This window comes from Diabrotica undecimpunctata, chromosome 8, assembly GCF_040954645.1.
Source record: "Diabrotica undecimpunctata isolate CICGRU chromosome 8, icDiaUnde3, whole genome shotgun sequence".
Classification (NCBI taxonomy): domain Eukaryota; kingdom Metazoa; phylum Arthropoda; class Insecta; order Coleoptera; family Chrysomelidae; genus Diabrotica; species Diabrotica undecimpunctata.
In genome coordinates this window covers 22,983,130-23,003,704 of record NC_092810.1, presented here as the reverse complement: position 1 = coordinate 23,003,704, position 20,575 = coordinate 22,983,130, and the positions used below count along the sequence as shown (strand labels likewise).

At 34.4% G+C, this 20,575-nt stretch overlaps 1 protein-coding gene across 1 annotated transcript in view; it reads left to right on the top strand.

Annotated features, from left to right (window-relative positions):
- dgo (ankyrin repeat domain containing protein 6 diego) overlaps positions 1-19,234 on the top strand; it is a 115,167-nt gene extending 95,933 nt beyond the window's left edge. The window contains exons 3-7 of the mRNA XM_072539832.1: positions 7,868-8,097; positions 10,176-10,504; positions 11,929-12,069; positions 13,675-13,963; positions 18,508-19,234. Of these exons, the coding sequence (XP_072395933.1) occupies positions 7,868-8,097; positions 10,176-10,504; positions 11,929-12,069; positions 13,675-13,963; positions 18,508-19,183 (1,665 nt within the window). The 3' untranslated portion in view covers positions 19,184-19,234. The remainder of the gene's footprint in view (positions 1-7,867; positions 8,098-10,175; positions 10,505-11,928; positions 12,070-13,674; positions 13,964-18,507) is intronic.
- The last annotated feature ends 1,341 nt before the right edge of the window (positions 19,235-20,575 follow it).

Here is a 20,575-nt window from a genome sequence, read left to right as displayed (position 1 = left end):
TCATGGTGTAGATGAAAATTATAGTATACGTTTAATTAATTACACAAATATTAGAAATAAGAGGATCTACCTGCAATAACTTATTTTTGCAAAATATACTGATGAAAATATTTATTTCCTCTCAATCATTTTTCGTTTGTAACACTACAAGCGAGTTATTATAATTAATATTTATACTTTGAAAATAAATATAAATATTAATCATTTGAATTAAGGTGTTTCTCTAGTGTGTGCATTTACTATATTTGATGTAATATTACATCATATAATTTTATATAAACTATCAAGAAACCAACTAAATTTACAAAAGTAAAAGGGTGATAAGGATTCTTGATGATAACGAATCCTGTATTAAAATTGCTCTATTTTACTTTTTTTAAGTGTTAATTTATATGGAAATAAAAACAAGTTCTTATTCTTCTTATAGGATCTGTCCGTTTCGAATGTTGGCGAACAAGGTCGTGGCATATTATCGTGCACGTTGCGTTTCCAGCACATAGCGTTTAGTTTCCGAAAAATATAATTTAAATGGTTTTAAATATGAACAACGCACACGGTACGGAACATAGGTCGTAACCGGTTGGTAAGGATAATGTGCATTAGATGTCCGTCGTTCTCCCCTTGTTTTTTATTTAGGAACTTGTTTGATTTTGATACAGAGTATTTAAAAAAATAATTTTCGAGGCTATTTTGTCATTTATGCATGTGTTTTTATTGCTTTGTGACAATTAATCACGGAAGTGATAAACAATTACGACTTTTGTACGGAAGTGATAACTCTTCTTTTTAAAAATACTCTTTGGTTTGATACGTATGGCTTCGTTAAATGTAGTATTTTGTTTTTTAACTGAAGGTGAAATTAAATTTAAAACATATTTAAACTGAATCCTATTCATTCTAAAATAATTGTTAAACCTATTAATTATTATTAAATTCCTAATTGTTTATTACTTCCGTGATTAATTGTCACAAAGCAATAAAAACACATGCATAAATGACAAAATAGCCTCGAAAATTATTTTTTTTAAATGTTTTAAATTTCTTTTAAATACTTCAAAATCAAACAAACACCTAAATAAACAACAAGGGGAAAACGACGGGTATCTAATTAACATTATCCTTACAAACCGGTTACGACTCATTACGCAGCCGTCGGCATCAGTAAAATATTGTTTTCGAATATACTGAAGTGTCTGAAACGCAATGTTCCGGACAGTGTGCGTTGTTCATATTTAAAACCATTTAAATTATATTTTTCGGAAACGCTATGTGCTGGAAACGCAACGTGCACGATAATATGCCACGACCTTTAATAAAACGTCCTGATTAGTAACGTTGTCGGTATAAGATATCGGCGATATAATTCGACGATAAAGCCACATTTTGAAAGCCGCATTTCTTGTAAGTAGCGTCTGTAAGAGTCCACGACTCAACTTCGTACAACAGTATAGGAAAGATATAACATCGTAGTAACCTGATTTTTACAGGTACTGATAAATCTAAGCATTTGAATAGCTTAGCCATTTTTTGAAATGCAGATCTTGATTTCTCTATCCTACATTTGATTTCTAAAGAAGTCCCTTCTAAAAAAGTTCCTTCTTGGAAGTCATCATACATTTTGTTTTCTTAATATTTAGAGAAAGTCTTTCCTCCTCCTAAGTGCCTTCTCTGTTGAGGTTGGCGATCAATATGGCAAATTTCTCTCTGTTCTGGGCTTGATGAATTAATTCATTTTCTTTTGTGTGGGGTCCAATCTCTGATGTTTCGTAGCCAAGATTTTTTCTTTCGTCCTATGCCCCTGTTACCTTCAATATTGCCTTCTAATATTACCTGGAGCTGCTTAAATTCCCTATGGCGCATTATGTGCCCTAGATATGATGTCTTTCTAATTTTGATAGTATTGACCAGATGAGGGCTTGTGTTCATTGCTCTCAGTACTTCTTCATTCGTAGTTCTGCTGGTCCAGCTTATTCTTAGCATTCGGCGGTACATCCACATTTAAAATGAATTTAATTTGTTGACGTCTTACTGTTTTAATGTCCAGGTCTTACAGCCATATATGTAGTAATAGAGACCACACATAACACTTTAGTGTTCTATCTTATTGAGATTGATAGCTTGGGGTCACGTTATGAAACATAATAAATATAGAGTACTACAACTGATCATTCAAGGGAAAATAGACAGCAGAAGGGGTCCAGGGAGGAGAAGACACTCGTGGCTCCAAAACTTGCGGCAATGGTTCGGATTGACATCTGCTGAACTATTCAGATCTGCCGTAAACAAAGTCAGAATAGCCATGTTGATTGCCAACGTTCGGAACGGACAAGGGACATGAAGAAGAAGAAGCTTGGGGTTACAGAGCATTTTACGCATATTCATGAAACCAGATCTTGCTATTTCAATGCGTCTTCTAGTTGACTGTTTAGTTCTCTGCCCTGGTATACGAAGCTTTGGGAACTCTGAAGGGTGATGCCTTTGGAAAAGTTAATATCCAAGCCCAGCCTGTGACTTTCTTCTGATAATATGTTCATCAATATTTTTAGTTGGTCTTCTGTTTCTGCTAATACTACAGTGTCATCGGCATATCTTATATTGTTAATGATGATTCCATTGGCTCTGTTAGTTATATGTTCGGCATATACATTAAATAATAGGGGGATACCGTTTTTGAACCTCAAGATACCATTCTGCCATCAATGTCAATCCAATAATTGCTTCTCTAGTGTCTGTACCCTTTCTAAAACCATATTGAGAACGACTCAGGTATTCTTCACACTTATTGTGAATTCGGTTATAAATTATTCGCATAAAAATCTTAGCGGCGTGACTTTTAGCAAAGGTCATGTTTATTTACTTTTTTCGTTTCGCATAAACTCGAGAAAATATGTCATATATCAACTTTTATTAGTTGTATAAAGTATTTTTAAAAATTTGATTTTTACTCGAGAGTAAAATATTTTTATTTTTGACAGAATTATGTATTATGTTTCAGCCTGCAACAACATCTCCATCACTAAAACCTCTCTAGTTGCAGCACTTTCTTTTGCCACCTTTTTTATTGATGTTTGATACGAAGGTTGTTTTGCATACAGATGGCAGTTCTTCGAATCTTAAAAAGTAATATAACAGTAATTGCAATAGCGAGTCAGGTCCATACTTTAAATGGTTCAATAAAGAGACATGTAGGTCTAGAAACTCGTCCATTGTTCATTGTCATTAGGACTTTCTTCAGTTCAGTTAGTGTAATTGAGCTTTTTTCTACAAAAGATCTTTCCTTTCTATCCATTCTTAGGTATTTTATTGTTCTCCATTTTTGGCTTACTCTGCTAAATCCTATGCTCTTGTCTATTTGTTTAAATTTATTATTCCATGTGCTTTTAGCACTGCTTTTTTGACAACTTTACATCATCTTGTATAGTATTTTTGATCTTCTGTGTATTTGTCCATATGCTATATGCCTATTTTTCTCTGCTACCTTCCCGGACCATTCTTTTGTATTCCTTCGATCAAGTATTTGTTCTCTCAAGGCTTCTATGTCCGATTCATTTATACAATATTTCGATACGTATTTAGAGCAGATACGTATTTCGATACATATTTATTATATTTTACGAATAAATTTATTTTTTATAGATTTCTCGCAAACAGAAGCAAACATTTTCTGTTTTATAAATTTCTTTTATATTACTTTTTATGCCTAACTATATCAGTTTTTCTTTAACTGATATAACCATTGACATTTATTAAAATGTTTACTTTGACCCAAAACCGAGAACTTTGCTGATGTTAATGGAGAATGCTATCCAATAGAATTGAGTACCTACATAGTTGGAATTCTTATTTGATTACGATTCAAATAATAGGAGAAGCTGGTGTGATTTTTAATAGCTTTATTGGATGTAAATCAGGCTTTTAAAATTACTCTTTTTATATTTGAAGCATGCTTTAAATTACGATGCTGATGGCGACATCAATCATTTAAGAACACACACTACTATGATAACAAAGTGATATCGTAAAGTTCTGTAGAATTTGGTAAAACGAGTAGTATAGCTACCTAATGACTCCCTTTGTGGATGTACGTCTCTGGTTTAAAGTACACAAGTGGGATTTCAAAAAGGAAACATATAATTTTCATTGTCATCGCGACATCTCCGCTTTTTTGCTTGATGTTGATTCTGTTTGAAACGTGTGCCAAAAATTAATATTCTTTGAAACGGCTGCCATCAAAACTAATGCAAATACATCAGCTTTATTGCTTTATTATAACTCCGATATGTTTTATTTTTATTGTTATGATTTTCATGCTAATTTTTGGAAACCTAAATATTTACTCAAAATTTAGGTTGATATGAATTTTGAATTAGCCTTCAACAACGACAATTTTGAAAATTTACAGATGTTATAACAAAAATAGTCTACCTATTACGTATTCCATATTTTTCTTAGTATTACTATTAACAGGGTACAAATGAAACTAATTGAAGAATATTATGGAAGAACATAACTACATATCATCATCTTTCCATTTATCTCTACCGACTTCTATATCTGTGTGTCTATCTGGGATCATAACAGTATTGATCCCTTTCACAGACATGTCCTGTCTAAGCGTATCCACATGAGTTTTGTTTGGTCTTCCTCTCCTAGGAATTACCTCTTATTTTCAGGATCTTTCAATTCATCGTATTGTGTGTATAGCATCTCGACGTTCAATATGTCCGAATCATCTTACCCTATGCTCTCTCATTTTGACATCAACTCATGTTATATAAAAATAGGTTAGGTTATCAAAACAAACAAAATTTTGCTGCTTTATTTTTCTAAAAACTTTTTAAGTTTTGAAAGCATATTAAAAATAATATTGTGCGTACTAGATAATTTGGCTATTGCTTTTTATATTTCATAAATAATAGAACGCAAAAAGCCGAGGATTGCTGAAATATTTTAAGATAAAATTTTGAGGTTATATTGCATTTTATATAAACAACAAAAATGGATTGAAAGTAGAAATATGCAACGTAAGAGGGACCTGTGAGGAAGGAGAATTAAGAAATTTAGATGAAATATGTGAGAAATATAGAATCGAAATAATCTCTACAAGAAACCAAGCAGTTGACAAATGAGGTAGTGAAAGTTAAAAAAATACTCTGTATAAAAGCGGCGGGCCAAATAGTTACCTGGGGATGAATTATATAGTGTTAGAGAGTAGTAACTGACTTTCAAACAATATCGGAAAGACTGAGCTATTTAAGAGTGCGTGGAAAGTTTATACACAAGAGAAAAACGTGGACAATGAGTTCTATATGATCGTTGAAAGATAGCGAGCAGTAGGATTATTAAACTCACTGTTACAGACAAAAAACGTGTCCAGGCACCCAGGATTCGAATTTATAAAACAATGGTGAGGCCAACGCTGTTGTAGGCATGTAAAAATTTGCACCATGAATCATAAAGAAGAAAAAAAGTTAAAGATTTGGGAAAGGAAAATCTTAAGAAAAGTTTTTGGTAGGATAAAGGAGTCTAACAGGAAATGACGCAGAAGAGCAAACCAGGAGCTAATGGAAATGTATAAGAGACCCAAAATAACACAGGAAATCAACACAAAGAGTTAGATGGTTGGGACATAATTTTCGAATGCCAAAAGAAATGTCCTAATAGTTCTGTAAGCAGGAGAACAAGGAAAGTAAAGAAGAGGGGGACCACAAAGGAAGTGGTTTGGTGCCATCCGGACTGATATAAAAGAAATGGGAACTAGAGACTATACAGAACAAGTAACTGTCGAAGCCAAGAACCCCTTTACCATCCAAAGTTATCATATTTGTAGTAACTCCATCTCTAAATTTCAAATACCATTCCAAATACTTTGTTTTTTTTCTACTAAGTTTTAAAGTTTTTTCTTCAACAGTCTGTTTCTACTCTGTCAGTTTTATTCTTATGTTTAACATCACTTTTGTAAATAGATAGTAAAAAACTTGGCATTTTTAGAAATCCTTTTTTGTTGTGATATTATCTTAGAGTCGTATTTACAGTAATCTTAGTATAAGTTTAATCCGTGTATGTGCACTAATTTCTATGGCAACTAGTAGTACATGAAAAATCTTAATACATTTATTAATCACGAAATCATACATTTTAAAATGAGACACTTTTTAAAATAGCAGAAAAACAAACTATACTGTTGATTCTTGGCTTTCTATTTGTAAATTGATTCATCATTCAATTAATTATCACGTAAATGGTACTAAAATAACTCTGAAATACTCTGAATACGAAAACTATATTATAAAAAGTTGTTACACCACAATCAGGATGTAAGCTTATATCGCCTCAATTGGATCTGGTCCGAATACCAAGCTAAAGGAATCGATAGTCTTCATTAGAAGTTACAGATTGCAAATTATGACTCTAATTATCACATTTATTAACAGTTTTTTCCAAAGTATACCGGAAATGTGCTTATTTTCCTTATTTAAAATTAAGTGTGTTTGCAATAAAAATATCACTTTTATATCACTAAATATCAACATAATGCTGATATTTGAGTAAAAATCATAAGAAACAAAAGTGGCATTTGCATAATGCAATGTAAATATATCGGACAATCAACAAGAAATTAAAGGCAGGATAAATAAGAAATAGACATATTTTGATCCCCTAAGGGAACAAAGCCTATCTTCTTTAGGTCGTATCCTCTAAGGAGGTTGGTAATCATCACAGCTATTTTCACTTTTGAGATTGCAGCTCTGAACAAGTCGACGGAACTGCAATTATTATACCACTTTCTCAGATTGTTGAGCCAGGAGATGCGTCTTCTTCCAACACTTCGTTTTCCCTGTATTTTTCCTTGCATTATGCTTTGTAGCAACACATATTTATCCCCTCTCATAACGTGGCCGAGATATTGTAACTTTCTTATCTTAATCGTGTTCATGATTTCCATTTCCTTTGTCATCTTTCTGAGGACCTTAACATTTGTTATTCGGTCTACCCAACTTATTTTTAATATTCTTCGGTAGGTCTACATCTCGAATGCTTGAAGTCGATCGCTCACCTCTTTCTTTAAGGTCCAGGCTTCCACCCCATACAGCAGCAACGAAAACACATATGAACGTAATATTCTTATTTTGAGTTGCAAACTTAGGTCTCTACTGCATAATACTTTTCTCGTCTTATTAAATGTTGCTCTAGCTTGTCCAATTCTCATTTTTATTTCTTCTGTATACTCGTTATTATCATTAATAATTGTACCAAGATATCTGTATTTTTTTACTTTTTCTATTGGAAGCCCTCTTATGTTTAAAATGTCTTGTTGTTGTGTTTTGGAAATTGTCATAAATTTTGTTTTATTAGCATTAAGCGTTAGTTACACACTAGCATTTACTACATTATCTAAAAGTGTCTGTAGATCTTGTATATTCTCTGCAATTAGTATAGTATCATCGGCATATCTGATATTGTTGATGGGTCTGCCGATGACTTTTATTCCAATTGTTACATTTTCGAGTGATTTTTTAATTATTTCTACCGAATACAGATTGAACAATAAGGGGGAGAGTATGCAACCTTGCCTTACTCCTCTTTTTATCTCTACTTCTTCCGAATGTCAATGTGTTTATCTTTAAGTAACTGTATAAGACGGTTGTGTCGAACCTTATCGAACGCCTTATTGTAATCAATAAAACAAACATAAAGTGGTTGGTTTAGCCTATAATAACCAAGTATGTCTTCCAAATGACCAAACAAAACTCAACGTAAAAACTAAAACGACTATATAACAAGTTGATAATAAGAACATTTATCTTAAGCTATTAAATTCTTTTTGTGAGCTATCAAATATGATTTTCTAAAATTTCTTTTCCAGCACGGCAACACTGCACTTCACGAGGCTTCCTGGAAAGGACATAGCAAAAGCGTTCGCCTACTGGCATCCGCTGGCGCTGATCTCAATCGTTGCAATGGTGGGGGATTCACAGCTCTTCACCTTAGCTGTCAAAATGGTCACAACCAATCGTGTAGGGAGTTACTGCTAGCTGGATGCGATCCGGATATCCAGAATAATTATGGTGATACTGCTTTACATACTGCTGCAAGGTAAGTGCATTTTTGCGAAACGGTCATGAATTGTTCTTTGTTCCATTTATTTTATTATTGTTTTTCGTTTTTTCTTTCTATTGTCCATTTCTTATTTTGTTGTTTACTGTGTTGATTGACCTTATATATTTTTGAATTTTTTTATTTACTGCATACTCTAAATATTTTTAGAAACTTTTGAGTACCCAGGTATGTATACGGACCCAAATCACTAGCGTTTAATTCGATGATGCACTTAAACCATAGTTTCTATCTGTGAAAAATCTTTTTCAGATTATGAATGTCGTTTTGATAAAGTTTTATTCTTAAAGTTCGAATATTCTTTTTCTAAAAATTCTTGGAAACGCTTAAATTTAGATTATGCACCAATTATTCGTAGATTTATATATGAAAGTGGAGAAAATAGTCATTAACAAGGTGCTGTGGCATTTATGAAGCTCTCGCCCTAGACGAGATCTTCCCCGATGAAGCATCCTGGTAATATCGTTCTCGCAGCGAAGGCACCAAAAAATGCCAAGTCCGAGACGATTCATTTTGGGTGTTGTCTTTTGGAGTTTTCACGGCGCTTAACAATAATTTGTGTAAGGAAACTGTGTCATGTCTACTAATAATATGGTAATGGTATGATCCAACATTCATTGTTTATGCACCTTTTTTTATCATGTTGATGTATGGGTACTAAGGCAAAGTAAACTTAAGTAATTTTTTTTTGTACAAACGATGTTTAATGTTTTTTACACTCTCTCTTTTATTCGTATGTCATCGGATTTTCTTGTATGTCCTTAATAATTAACAAAGGGGTGTCCAAACAATTTTCTTTGTGTTTTTTATATTTTTCCCCGTTTTATATCTTACTGAAACTCTTATCTACGACCAATCTCTCCGTAAACACTAGTTTCAGCTACATATTAGTATCTATGGACGTTTTGGTTTTTACACAAAATGGCCCCTAAGTCGAGGATAAACAAGCGCTCAACATGCTTTTAGCGTTCAACAAGATAGCGTTATTTTTACTAATTACCACCCCCAAGCTTATCAGGCTTTACACAAGGATTGGCTAATCGAAAAGAACATTTTCTTCGAAGAAGATTACCTATTTAGACGCATTTAGAGACGAGTGAAAGTACAAGATTGAAACAATTCCGGAAGAATATTGCGTTAAGATTTTGAGACTGCCGCCTTACCATTGCGAGCTGAACCCGATTGAGATGGTGTGTAGTCAAGTGAAAAGGTATGTAGCATCAAACCACGTCGATTTTTAAAGAAAAAACGGTAGAACGGTTTCTAAAAGAAGCTTACTACCGCGTATCTAAAGAACAGTAGCATAATTATGTGAACCACGTCAAGAAAGTAGAAGAAAAAATGTTAGCGGTGGACAATTTGCAGGAAGATATTGAACCGGTGATAATTAATATAGGAGATGATTCAGAAGATGAGGATGATTTGGATATGGATTGCGATTGGTATTAATTAACGAGAAATATCTCAGATTTAATGCTCATTTGTTTTTTACTACTGTACGTACAGTACATTTTAGTTATGATCTCTTTGTATTTTATGTATATATATTTATCGTGTCGTATAGGGTAAACTACTTGCTTTTTTTGTATATATATCGAGGTATTAGATATTTTATGTCTACAGGCATTTTTTATAGAATTAATTTTTTTTTGTTTATTCTCTTATTTAACTCCGCCAAACTACCACACACCTACCACTGCGCCGACATGAGTGGCATCGCTGCTCGCCCTGAGGCGAACACTGCATTCTAACTGTGGCTTCTATTATAGCACCTTTTGAAGCTTACAATATTTGTTTGGATCTCTCTGACTTGTGGATCAACTTTATACATTGTAGTATACATTTGAGTACCCACGTGTTCATTTCTTTCACTTTTTTCTGTTTTTAGTTCTTTTAATTACTGATACATCTTTTCCAATGTATATTGTTTTAAGCATCCATTTAATTATCTATGATTCTTATTGCTCATACTTCTTTGGTTCATTGTATGGTGTGATTAATAAACTTTTGGAACTCCTTTACTAATCTTTAATTTTTCTAATTAATCTATGTTCTAGGTATGGCCACGCTGGCGTTACACGCATTCTGATCTCAGCTCAATGCCGCGTTTCCGAACAGAACAAAAACGGCGACACAGCTTTGCACATATCTTCTGCGATGGGACGTAGGAAATTGACGAGGATTCTTCTGGAAGCTGGCTGTGAAAAGAGCGTTCGCAACAAACAAGGAGAGACTGCTCGAGATATTGCCATGAGGAAAGATCTATTCGAGATCCTGGATATATTGGATGAAGGTGGAGTCGGTAGGGAGGGAAGAAAAGGGATACGAGGTACCAAGAAGAGATCGAAGAGCAAAGTTAAGTTTGAAGATGCTGTTGATAGTAAAGGTCGGTAAAATTTAAAATACTTTATGTACTTTTTTTAGTTCACGGTCTGCTTTTATGTATTTATAGTTAGAAAACCAGTGACTAGTTTACTGTGTTCCTTCAGATTTGAAAGTCGAAACATTTAAATTTTATTATCATCATCACCGTTAGCTTGGGAATCCTTAATAGATTTTGACCTGCTCTAAAATATTGTTTCGTTCCTTTAGGTTAGAATCCTCAGGTCTTGTTCCACTTCTCTCGCCTTTGATCATCGTCGTGTCGATTTTGACTCAGTGAGTTTCTTAGATTTTCCTTTCCATGACTAATTCCTGACATAATGAGACCACCGAATCCAACTCCGAATGGATCTTAATTCCCAATGGTTGTTTATCTACTGATTCCTTTATATTATATTTTATATGTTTTGGAACTACTAATGATATGTATATTTGTATTTTCGTTCACAATTCTTATCAGCTTATCCATTTTACTGATTGTTGTTGTTAGATATCACTACATCAATTACTGATAATTGTCTAGTCAGTTTATTAACTAGTATGAGATTCGGTCTATTATGTGCTACTGGTTGGTCTGTGAGCACAGTACTGTTCCAATAACTTGTTATTCTTAAGTATCCTATCATTGCCATATTCATAATAAGGGAGATGGTTGGTTTGGATAAGTCCCAGTTTGTTGGTTAGTTCTTAATGAAGTTTCTTTTCTATTGAGGCATTTTTTATAATCAATTTCGTCAAATGCTTGAAACTCCCGGTAAGATGTTAGATGATTTTTTGCGTTTGAAATCCATATAGGCAGTCGTTTTGGAGTGCCTACTATAATATATTTTAGGTAATTTATGTTTGCGATTAGTTGACCCTGAATGGCATGTTAAAAACCCTCAGATACCTTCAATTCCGGGAAAAATTTTTCCTGATCTGAACCAATAGTTTGATGCTGTGTTGTTGACATACTCCTGGCTAACTTCATTCGAATGTTCAAAGGTTTTTACATTTATATTCGCGTTTTTTCTTCTTTAGATGGATGGTTTATGCGCATAATTTCTTGTTCCCACAGTTTAAGAGATCTTATATCATCTACTGCGCAAATCGCGTGATGTAAGATAAATGTCATCAAGGGATATCAAGCACAACTGAATTCAAGGTGCTCAAGATCCGATGCAATGGAATTATTTACGGGAGGCCGATGTTCAGCAGTGGCCTCAAAACGTCTAATGATGATTTGATGATGATAGCAACTTAGTTTTCTAATTACTCACCTATATCCTCTTTCTGCTGCGTGTGCACTGCGAGGATGATGTTCCTGTGACTTTGCGAGAAGTTTTCTTACTTTTCACTAAATATTTTTGTATTTATATTGTTGTTATTGGTATTTTCTAGAAGTAGTACCATAATAATCGAACTATATTTTGTTTTGTTGTGTTTTAGAGGTGCCATATGAACCCAAACCCTGGTCTCCATACGGATGCCATTATTTTCCAGATCCAAAAAACTTTCCATCTCCTAGATTGGATTCTCTTCCACAAGAACCTTTGAAAAAGGGTGAACAGTATTATTTAGATCTAGCAGGTAAGTTATTTCTCTTTGTTTATTTCTGTTGTTCATATTTTTTTATTTTTTACTCGTTTTGCCTACAACTTTCACTTGTTTATCGATTATTTTTTCTAATTGATGTTAAAACAAGTCGTTGCGAATTTTTTCTATCAAATTTATCTACATAAAAGGCTAGGACGACAAGTCACACTGTTTGTCCGGTACGATAACTCCTAGCGTCACCTAAGAAAAAAATCTGAACTACCAACTGACATTTCAATTATATTTTGTTCTTGGAACGATACGGTTGATTTATTGTTATTTCATTCTACAAATTGATGATTCAAACATACTTACTCGGAAAGTTTACTACTTTATCAGTAATTAATTTTTTCGCAAAATTTCTAAAAATATAGGTTACTGTATCCAATTGTAAGGTAAAATTTATTGCAAAATAATTTAAAGCTTTATGTTAGAAGTAAAGGAGCTATACCGTTTCTTCCTCATTTCCTATGTAAAATAAACGCTCAGGTTCATTCTGCTCATTTTTGAGTGTTTTGTGATGGGGGTAGAATAGTTCGTCGGACCGTGATTTATGGTACATCATTGGAAATAAGAGGGAGTAGCGAATATGTTGAGACAGAAAAAACACACATGGCGGCATTACCAAAAGGCATTACATCATATCTCCGTTGTTATTGGTCCGATTGGAGCGTGATGTGTTAATGCAAGGAAAGATATAACATATATAATTAAGATAGAAAACCCAAATAAGGCTACTACCAAAAGGGCACTTAACAGTATCTTTATTAATAATGAATGTATAGCGACATACGAGATACTATAAGGCACTATGGATAAAAATAGATCTACTATAAGACAAATTTTTATTTATTAACTTATATAAGGCCTCTGGCTGAATACCAAATAAACAACTAATCGAATCCTAACATGCGACGTAGCAAGTGAAAGGGGAGTATATGACGAATTTGTTAAGATAGTAATAACATACAAGGTGACTACCAGAAGGACACTACAGTATCTTCATTATTAATAAACATATAGCGACATACGAGATAACATAGGACACTATAGATAAAAATAGATTTACTATAAGACAAATTTTGATTTATTGACTTAAAGAAGGGCTCTGGCTGAGTACAAAACAAACAATTGATAAAATCCTAACATGTGACATAACAAATGATAGGGCAGGATATAACGAATATATTAAGATAGAAAAAGCAAATAAGGCGACTACCGAAAGAACACTATAGAGCATCTTCGTTATTAATGAACGTATATCGATATACGAGATATCACATGACACTATGGATGGTAATAGACACACTATAAGGTAAATTTGCTTTATTGACCTGAAGTAGGCCTCTGACTAAGCACAAAATTAACAACTAGCCGAATCCTAACATATGCCATCAAATCAAACGACGTGAGACGTATAGTAATTTTATAAAATCGAATAATAGTGTATAAAAGTTTATAAAGTCTATAATATATCAATTTAGGGAAGAGAATCAAATCTTCATTGAGTTATATAGGTAACTAATATTTAATAAATGTTATTTTTATTTACTATTTTAGAATTTGTGTTAAAACTAAAATATTGTATATAATTTCTAGGTAACATTTGCAAAGGTCCCATAGGTGTAGGCTACACTTGTTATTGCGCACCGTTATTCAAGCACCTAGAAGCACGCATCGAGAGGGACAAGAAGGAACTGCAGAGGGCGCATTTTAGGCTTCGACAGAGAGTCATTGGCTTGGAGCAAAAACTCAAACGAGGTCAGCAAGGCAGACGATCTGAGAGAGTGCTGGCATCTAGTAGTAGAGAAAAAGAAGTTTCCTTGCCTAGATCTAAAAGTTTGGAGATGCTGTACGAGGCTGAAAAGCCTCAGTTGCAAGCTACGAGGTAAGTTTTTTTACTGTAGTATTTTTATGAAGGAAGCTTAGTACTTAAACCTAATCAATACTGTTGTGTGCGTGCTTTATTTATTGATTTCAAAAAATTATTTTACAAAGTACATTATCACGAACTGATTTACACCTAATCAGAAACTTATACCTACAAAAAAGGCCTTTGTATGAGTAGGCAATGAAACCTGACAAGAATTTCCAATAAAGCGGAAGTTCGTCTAGGCTGCATTTTATCACCGACATTTTTCAATACGTACTCTAAAATGCTGTTCAGAAAAGCTATCAGTGCAATAAGAGAGGGAATAAAAATCAATTAACAACTTACGATATGCAGATGTTAAAATTCTGTTGACTGATATGCTGAGGATCTGCAGACACAAATAGACCAATTTGTAGAAGCCAGCAACAGATACGGCTGCATTAAATTGAACTGTGAAAAGAAAGGGCGAAAGTTTTCAACCGCCTTAAGAAGATTTCATGTAACATGCACATTAACCTTAATATAAAAACGTGAGTCTGAAGATGCGCTATGTGTTTTTTACCCTTCTCTATGTGATGGTAACCTGGACCTCAATGGAAGCAATATCCAAATTCAATATCTAAATGACTAGAAGCTTTCGAAATGTGGTGATATCGCCACATTCTCAGAATTTCATACATTCATCATGTCACAAACAACACGGTGATCCAACGTATAAAGAATATAGAAAAGGGTCACAAAAACTCGGGGATGTCGAAAGAAATCTTGGCTGAAATATTTCAGATAGTGAGCGGATATGACGACCATGTATTTATTCAGAGTAGCTGTCAACAAAGTTATGTAGACTAACGACATTGCCAACAACATATTCACATAGCATATGCACAAACAGAAAGATATTTGATACACTGTGTCGTCGCAGCTCGTTGAATCTCGTCTTTGATGAATGAAATGTTGAAGTAATGGCGAAGCGTCTGGATACTAAGTATCATAGTGCGTTTACTATCGATCTTAGCACGTTAGATTGAAATATTTGAATGATGTTCAGTATCAATTGTAGTTTGCTGGCTGATTAGATGGTTCATCCTTTTCGTTATCAATATTTAATCTAATATGACGCCGCATTATCGTCACAGAAATATTAAGATGAACAATAAATAATGTGGCAAATGGGTTCAGTTCCCGCAGTCATCATAAAGAAAGGAAAAAGAATCTCAATATTTTACATCCACATGGGAGAGATCTATTTTAAAGAGTTTTAAAGGATTTTAAATGTTCTTTAACTGTTGCTTGTAAAAACTTTTGGATACTTTTTGAATAACTCCTGACTTAAATTTTTGTTTAAATACAGAAGACATATCCCTACTTATATCAGTTTGAAGTGAGAACTGAAAATCGGAATCATCAAGAGACAAATAATCTTATAACTAGTTGAAACGAAATGAAAGTTAGTATACGGAGGTATACTACGGGGGTAAATGAGAATTGAACTGAAATAATTAGAAATTTAAATTAAAAAATAATGATGAAAGAGAATAATTAGTTGATAGAAAAGTTGAGCGTCACCTATTTTTAGAAGAAAAGTAGTAAAATACAACAAAATGTTAACAAATGAATAAAAGCAATAGAAATTTGAATAAAATAATTATTTGAAGAAAAATAACAAACATGTGACGTTTATAACGTCACGTTACAACGTTCTTTTTCCCTTCTTCTACACGATTTTATTACCACAAAATATGACAAAGTTGAGATGACACTGATAATTTTTTAAACAATACTTCTACTTTATTAAAAAGTATAAAGATCTCAGAAGAGAAGAGAAGTACATCCATCGAAGAAAAAAGCGAACTTATGAAAATAGAATATTGGAAGAACTTGAGGCATTAAAAAAGGAAAATCAAACAAGAAAATTCTATAAAAATCTAAATAAAGCAAGAAAAGAATTTAAACCAAGGATCGGACTATGTAAGGATAAGGAGGGGCATATACTCAATACAAAAGAAGAAGTATCGAAAAGGTGGGTGGAACACTATAAAGAACTACTTAGTATCGAAGTAGAAGATCCAAATCAACCACTCCCAGGAACAAACAACAATACACCATTGGAGCCTCCATCAATTCAGGAAGTACGGGATGCAATAAAACACCTAAAATTGAAGGTGCTACTCTGACTAATCATATATATAAAATCATACTGAGAGCCTGGAATGAGGAAAAAATCCCAGAAGAGTGGTGTATTGGGATCGTTTGCCCGCTACACAAAAAGGGCGATGAATTAGAATGCAGAAACTATAGGGGAACAACCCTCCTTAATACAGCATACAAAATATTTTCGAGTATTTTATATGGTCGTCTGAGTGCATATTCAGAGGAGCTTCTTGGCGAATATCAAAGTGGTTTTAGGCCTGGTCGATCAACAACAGACCAGATCTTTGTGCTAAGACAAATACTGGAAAAAAACCAATGAATTCAATATCGACACATACCATCTTTTCGTAGACTTCAAATCGGCCTATGATAGTGTCCTAAGAAATAAATTGTATGAAGCCATGGATGAATTCCACATCCCCTATAAACTGATAAGATTGGTTAAGGCTACAATGCGTATAGTTGTTTGCAAAGTCGAACAATCACAGGCATTTGAAACGCATGTTGGGCTGCGACAGGGAGATGCGCTGGCGTGTCTCCTTTTCAACATAGCTCTGGAAAAGGAGGTCATGGATGCCCAAATAGACAACAGAGAAAACATTTTTAATAAATCATCACAAATTTTGGCATATGCAGATGATGTCGACCTAGTTGCCCGCACAACACGCAAGCTAGAAGAAATGTATACCACCTTGTCAAACGCCTCAAACAATATGGGCCTGCAAGTAAATGAAGATAAAACTAAGATAATGGCGTCAACACCCAACAATAGAGCCAGAAACATCGGCGACCAATTCACGGTTGATAATTCTACCTTTGAAGTGGTGGACAAATTCACATACTTAGGCTCCCTGATCACCAAGGAGAACGTCATGACGGAAGAAATCAAGCGAAGAATAATCCTAGCAAACAAATGCTATTTTGGACTGAGTAGACATATGAAAAGCAGAAACTTAAGCCAAAAAAACAAAAATTACCATATACAAAACCCTTGAGATCCTGAGAAGAATATTCGGTGGCATCTGTGAAAATGGTGTTTGGAGAAGGAGGTACAACTACGAGATATATCACAGATATAAACATATATTTGGTTGTAAAGACGTAGTATCCTTTATAAAAATAGGAAGACTAAGATGGGCAGGACATCTGGCAAGATCACAGCAGAACAACCCTCCTAGAAGAATCCTTATGTCGCAACCTGTGGGAAGTAGAAGTAGGGGTAGGCCAAAACTCAGATGGAGGGATGGTGTAGATGAGGATGGTAGACAAATAGGCGCAGCAAACTGGCAACAGTTGGCAATGGATAGAACTGACTGGCGTAATAGACTTGGAAAGGTCGAGGCTCTTTTATAGGGCTGTAGCACCAATGATGATGATACTTCTACTTTATTGATACATTCATTTGAGTGATTCGGAGCCACTATATAGGTAGTTGTCTGGAATTATTTCTGTTTGAGGTTTTGTCTGAGAGTTTAACAGACTTTCTGTACAGGTGATCACTGTTTGGTACCGTTTTTTGTGTTTTGTATTCATATTTTAATATGTAATCGATCTTGATTGAATCTAAATTTCTTTTGTAAATTTCCTTACAATAAATTTAAAGAAGAAACTTTTGTAATTTATAGATTTGTAATTATGCTGCTCATGCTAACTCGTTGGACCTTTTCTTACCCTTTCTGAGCTTCCTTACGGTCTCTAAAGGAATCCAGTTCCATAGTTTCTGAATTATTGAGGTTTGGATGTTCCTATTGTTTATTTGCTTTGTTTGTTTGTTCATTATTGTCTCACAAGAAGCGAGTGACTGGCGGTGAGTGGTTATACTCGACATAGCAGTGCATACTGAGAGAAAGCTAATAGAAACTGGGGTTGGAACCTTCCTTAGCTTCCACTCGGTCTTACTTACTTAACAAAACTAACCGATCTCGCTGTCGATTACGACCAAGCATAAAGACCTCCTTTACCACGACAAGGTCTCACAACTTCAGGAGGCGACAAAGAAAAAGCTTTATCTCTCCAATTTTGAAAGAAAAAGAAGAGGGTGGCATATATAACATATGTATCATGGAGATGCGATATATCTGGAAAACACTTCAATTCTTGCCACATAATTTTTGGCAATATCTGCCGAATCAACGAATCGTCGGGAATAAATAATTTCAGACCAGGGTCTATAAGATTCGAAAAGATCGTAAAACAAGACACAAGTCTTGAAAGCTGGAAATTGTTATATTCCTTTTTATATTCATATTCATACGCCTTCTTTCTTTATTTTCAATTTGGCATTTTGAACGTTTTTAATTCGCAGAATTTTACCATACATCCGATTTACTTTTCTTGTGAATGTGATATATATCTTTGTAATTCTCTTTGTGTTAATGTAAACATTAATATTTTATTGATCTTTGCAGAAGCATGGATGAATTAGATCCACCCGACGAAGAAGATCCAGATAACGCTCGACCTTCAGTTAAAGAACTAGTAGCCAGAATCCAACAACTTAACTGCTCAACAAACAACGGTAATGACAGCGAAAGCAGCGACGAAGAAGAGCTTCCAGTGCGCAAAAAACCACTAGCAGAACCCGCGGTTGTGGGTCCGTCCTCTTTGGATTTCCCCGGTGATGCTCCTCCGCGAAGTAGGACAGGCGTGTACAGTCCGACGATAGTGAACAGTGTTATGGTGAACCAAAACCCGCGGTATATCGAACCCATAGTTGAAATTCGCGAAGGTACGAAACAGTATAGTGATAGTTACGGGAGTTACGCTCCACAGCTTCCTGTAAAAAGGGCCCCCATGTACCAGACCGACTTAGGATTCGTTGAGCCATACAAAATTCAGTATTACGACAATGCTGTTGCCGAAAGACGCGTTTTGAACAGTGCTAAAGTGTACGAAAATGAAACCGCGAAGCCCGCCAGGTTAGAAATGAACTACGCCGGTACGAACGTCCCTGATAATGTCGACAGGGACACAAATAATGATTCAGGTTATTCCACTAAAGTATATGGAAGCTCCAAGGGAAATTCCCCTAGTTTGTGTGGAAAGATAGACGGGGATGGTCTTGGAGCTTCTAGTTTAGTCTAATATATTTTTTTGTTTCTAACTAAAGGAACTTTAAATAAACGTTGATATATTTCTTTGAGTTTGATTACTTTACTAATAGTTCTTCTACTTTTACGTCGATTTTGATTATTTTTTAATAATTATTTTGGTAATATTGTATAAAGGTAGTCATTGATCTTTTTTTTTGTGGAGGCATCATTCAAACCACAATTCTTCACGCCAAAAAATTTAAAGGCTATGTTTTTATATGATGTATGTATAACTTAAGATATAATATGTTAGACCAACCACCCGAGTTGAACCGTGAAAGCGGTTCCAATCGGGTGGTTTTTAACAACCAAAGTCGTGAAAACAGCGGAAACCCTCACCGAAAAACCGATATCAACATCGAAGAGAAAATCCACGAAGACCCTCTCTACGCCTCCAGGTTAAAATACATCTAACAAGCCCCACTGCCCCATTGGATCTTCGCCTCGTTCCACGTCCGTCGGTTTTATTTATAAATAATAACAGCTTCCTTTCGTCGGCAAAATGGGGTTGGTTTCCCCGTTCTTGCCTTGTACGCTCTGGATAAGGTTTTGGCCGTCGTAGGTGAAGGATCCTCTGCTTCAAATCCATTTTGGTGTGGATTTTTGGTGGTTGGTTGTAGCTAGTCTAAATAAAGACTAGCTATTCTTAAATTTACAATAAAACACTCTAATATCATTTTTTTTAATATTTCCGACCTATTTGAGACAGAGGATAACTCAATTATGATTACTGAAGATATCAAACAACTTTTTCTGCAAAAATTAGAATGCAACTTCTCACATTCAAATGTAGTCGTTTTTTCACAGATCCGCCCAGGTCTAAACAATTGAAGAGGATAGTGCAAAAAGGATACAACTAACATTTTAAAATTTTTTGAGTTAAGTGCAGAAAATTATACTAGAGTGTATATTCTTTCAGAGCAAAAACGATATAAGCGTATTTAGTTACTCCTGGTGCCATCTATAATTGGTAGATAAACCTACTTAACAATTCCTGCATAGTTGTTGGAGCAATACGAGTATAATATTGCTTGTACTGTTTGTGCACTCAACAATTTTTTAGTAGACTGTTCAACATACTCGTTGCGGCCAGTGCGTTTTTCATTGACGTTTTGTGTTTACAAAGGTTTTGTGTACAAAATTGTTGATGTACGTTATATAAACCGAAATATATTTATTACCGTGTATTTTTGGAGATGACTAGTAGTAGCAAAGAGGGTAAGATCAAAATTAATAATCTCAGCTTTAATTTCATGGTTATGTTCCCGTTTTTTTTTTCTAGATGCCTATGAATCCGATTTAGATCCTTATGAAACGGAAGAAGATGAAGAGTATCGACCAGAAGACGATGATGTAGTACATTCCTCAGAAGAATATGTACAGT